General features: G+C 32.8%; 1 protein-coding gene across 1 annotated transcript; it reads left to right on the top strand.

Annotated features, from left to right (window-relative positions):
- The first annotated feature begins 1,756 nt into the window (after positions 1-1,756).
- On the top strand, positions 1,757-2,230 carry LOC149146746 (E3 ubiquitin ligase BIG BROTHER-related-like). Its single transcript, XM_089452848.1, has one exon. The coding sequence runs from the start codon at positions 1,757-1,759 to the stop codon at positions 2,228-2,230; it is 474 nt and encodes a 157-aa protein (XP_089308974.1).
- Positions 2,231-2,980: the final 750 nt, after the last annotated feature.

Genomic DNA, 2,980 nt, shown 5'->3' with positions numbered 1-2,980 from the left:
CATAGATCAATAGTTAGCATTGGCGATCTATGGTGTAGGCGCAAGGAGTAAGAGTCGTTGGATCTGGACGATCAATGGACAAGATTAAAATCGTACAGAATAGACCAAGTGATATCGCATCAGAGGAGAGTTGTGTTATCGGAACCAGCCGAGGAGACATAGCGATAGTGATCACGCAATTTAGCGTCAATCGTCGGATCGGAACTAGATCAACGATCATGATTTAATCGTCAATCACAAATCGGAGAAGGCAGAGATCGGAGAACACAACGGAAAGGCTTCAAGGCGCAGACCTGATGATTCATGAACGCGAGTTTATAATATTTGAAGTCCAGCTTATGTGTTCTAGTTGTGTTTTCTGTTGTTTCCTATGTATTTTGATAGAGTGGTGTGGTCTTGATTTTTAAAGCAAAATCGATTAAGTGGTATTGTTCCGAGTTAAAAAGCTTAAGGCCTCATGATCGAAAAATTGATATGAAAGGGATTTTTCCTTACCCCAAAATCTCCTTTCATCAAAATTATTTTAGTAGAAATGAGGATAAAGGGTTTAGATATATCTCACAATTAATGATAACATTTTTCTTTTCGATTTAATTTTAAAACTGTTATAAAATTAAATTAAATTAAATATTTTGATTGCGAAATAATTTATGGTTTTGGGCTTGTGGTATTGGGCCATGGTATTGTAACAAAGCCTATTTACATGTTAATAATATCCACGGTAAACTGGGGGTGAATATACATGGTAAAGTGGGGGTAAATTTCCATGGTTAAGAATCATGCCATATTGTTATAAAATATTTTGATTGTGAAAGAAGTTATTGTTTTTAGGTATGTGGTATTTATAAGTCATGGTATTGGCCCATGGTAACCATTGTAACAAAAATTATTCACAAGTTAATAACAAAATCAAAATATAACAAATTGACTTTAACTTTAACTTTTTATTATTAATTGAGCCAACATTTAAATGTTTTCACACTTTATATTACTTTTAACATTTTATTTATTACTTTTAATATTTTATTTCTTTTTAATTTAGTAGACATATAAATGTTATATGTTAAACATTTTAGGCCTACACATATACTTCTATAGTGGCTGACATTGACATTAGATTAAATTTGTTAAATGTTAAATGTTAATCATTTACATGTTAAAAAATTACACTCTACGTGTGCTCCATACTGGGTTAATACAAATAAAAATGGCCCATGGTATTGAGAATCCATGGTATAAGTGTGGACTATAACATATTTAAAGAGAGAAATTAAACCAGCCTAAATTCATTTTACCTCAGTGTCTACCAAGGGCCCAAAAGGATCAAATCTCTTTGATATACAATTTTTTTTAGAATGAAAAGAGTTTTGATCCCCTTAATAGATTCATAATTAAAATAAATCTTGATTTATAAAATTTTAATTTCCAAAAATAAATATTACATTAAGAATTTGAATAAATTTAAATAATTTTTTCATTGTTTAACATTTCATTTAAGTTTTCTAAATTTTGAATTTTCATAATAAATCTTATTCATATCCATATTCATTATCCAATCTTACCCTAATCACTAAAACCACCCACAAATTTATTTTAGAGTCGGCTAATCAAAATTAATATTATAGCGTATATATATGGATAGAAGCTTACTCATAGGAATAAACGTGGACAAATCCCATGAGAAAACTGTAGCCTTCGTTCTGAAATAAAATTCACAGAGAAAACAAACAGGTAAGAGAATAAAGAAGGAATGGAGATGGCGAGCCATCAGCGCAGCAGCCCTACTCGAGGGGGCAGAGGAAATAATATTATATTTTGGCAACGACTGCTTCGACACATCGGTGGTTCTGCGCAGGTTGTTCAGAGGCCGCAACATGATCCTCGGTTGCTCCACATTTATGATTTTGATTTCTTGGATGATGATGACGCGATGGGTTACGAGCCGCTCTTGGCATTGCAACAGAGGATAGGTTCTGTCACACTTGCGCTGCCTCTTCGAACACTCGCTGCGTTGCCCGCCATTGAATTTAAAAATAAAGCAGAAACTAAAGAGAACTGTATAGTTTGTTTGGAGGATTATAAGGATGGGGAGAGTGTCCTCCAGTTGCCATGCTCTCATATATTCCATCGTCACTGCGTCACCAATTGGTTTCACACCAGCAAATCCTGTCCTCTGTGCAGGGGCGAAGTTGTAATTGGAAAAAATGAAGAAGGTTGTAATGCAAATTGAACGTAATTGGTTTCTCATTCTCTTGCAAAATTTAAGTTTAGTCACTGTAAAAGTCGTTTAGCTATTTGCTCCCATGTTTATGAAGATGGTGGTTGAGTAGATTGCATGATCTGTATTGATGTCGTTGTGAAAGATAGAAAAATGTGGAAAGCAAATTGCATGATCTGTATTGATTCATTTTTAACATTGTGATGTCGTTGTGAAAGATAGAAAAATATGGAAAGCAAGCATGTTATAGTTTTTTATATAATAATTTGTTATATTCCTTCTGATTTGTAGGTTTTTGTTAGGTGTAGTTAATGTGATTATTGATTTAAATTTTATGGGAGGTTGAGGATGAGAACTAATTACGAAAGATAAAAAATTGTTTAATGTGGTGCACAATTTTTATAACGTAATTAAATTGGGAAGAATATGGAAATAATAAGCATATTTTTATAACGTAATTAAATTGTAGGTTTGGGTTTGCCTACAAAAATTGAGAATTGCATGGTTTCTCAAAGAAGTATGCTTAGGTAGATTAGTCAGTTTGGTCAAATTGTAAATTTTGCTTTCTTAAATAAGAAAGAGACAACACTTGGGGGAGTGTAAAAAGAGTTCTCATGAAGGGTAGGAAGCATGTAGGTAGTTTCTCATAGAAACTTGAAATTTTTACAATATTTTGCCAAAAAAATATTGCCCAAAAAAATATTGAAACATTAGTGTAAACGTACCTTACTTCACACAACACTGGGCACACTTTCCCAAATA

This window comes from Pinus tabuliformis, chromosome X, assembly GCF_031772625.1.
Source record: "Pinus tabuliformis cultivar Carrire ecotype Pingquan chromosome X, CPIR1, whole genome shotgun sequence".
NCBI lineage: Eukaryota > Viridiplantae > Streptophyta > Pinopsida > Pinales > Pinaceae > Pinus > Pinus tabuliformis.
This window is presented reverse-complemented; position numbering and strand designations above follow the sequence as displayed.

Excerpts from the sequence above, each read along its gene's own strand:
- LOC149146746 (XM_089452848.1), top strand. The coding sequence starts at position 1,757 with ATGGCGAGCCATCAGCGCAGCAGCCCTACTCGAGGGGGCAGAGGAAAT.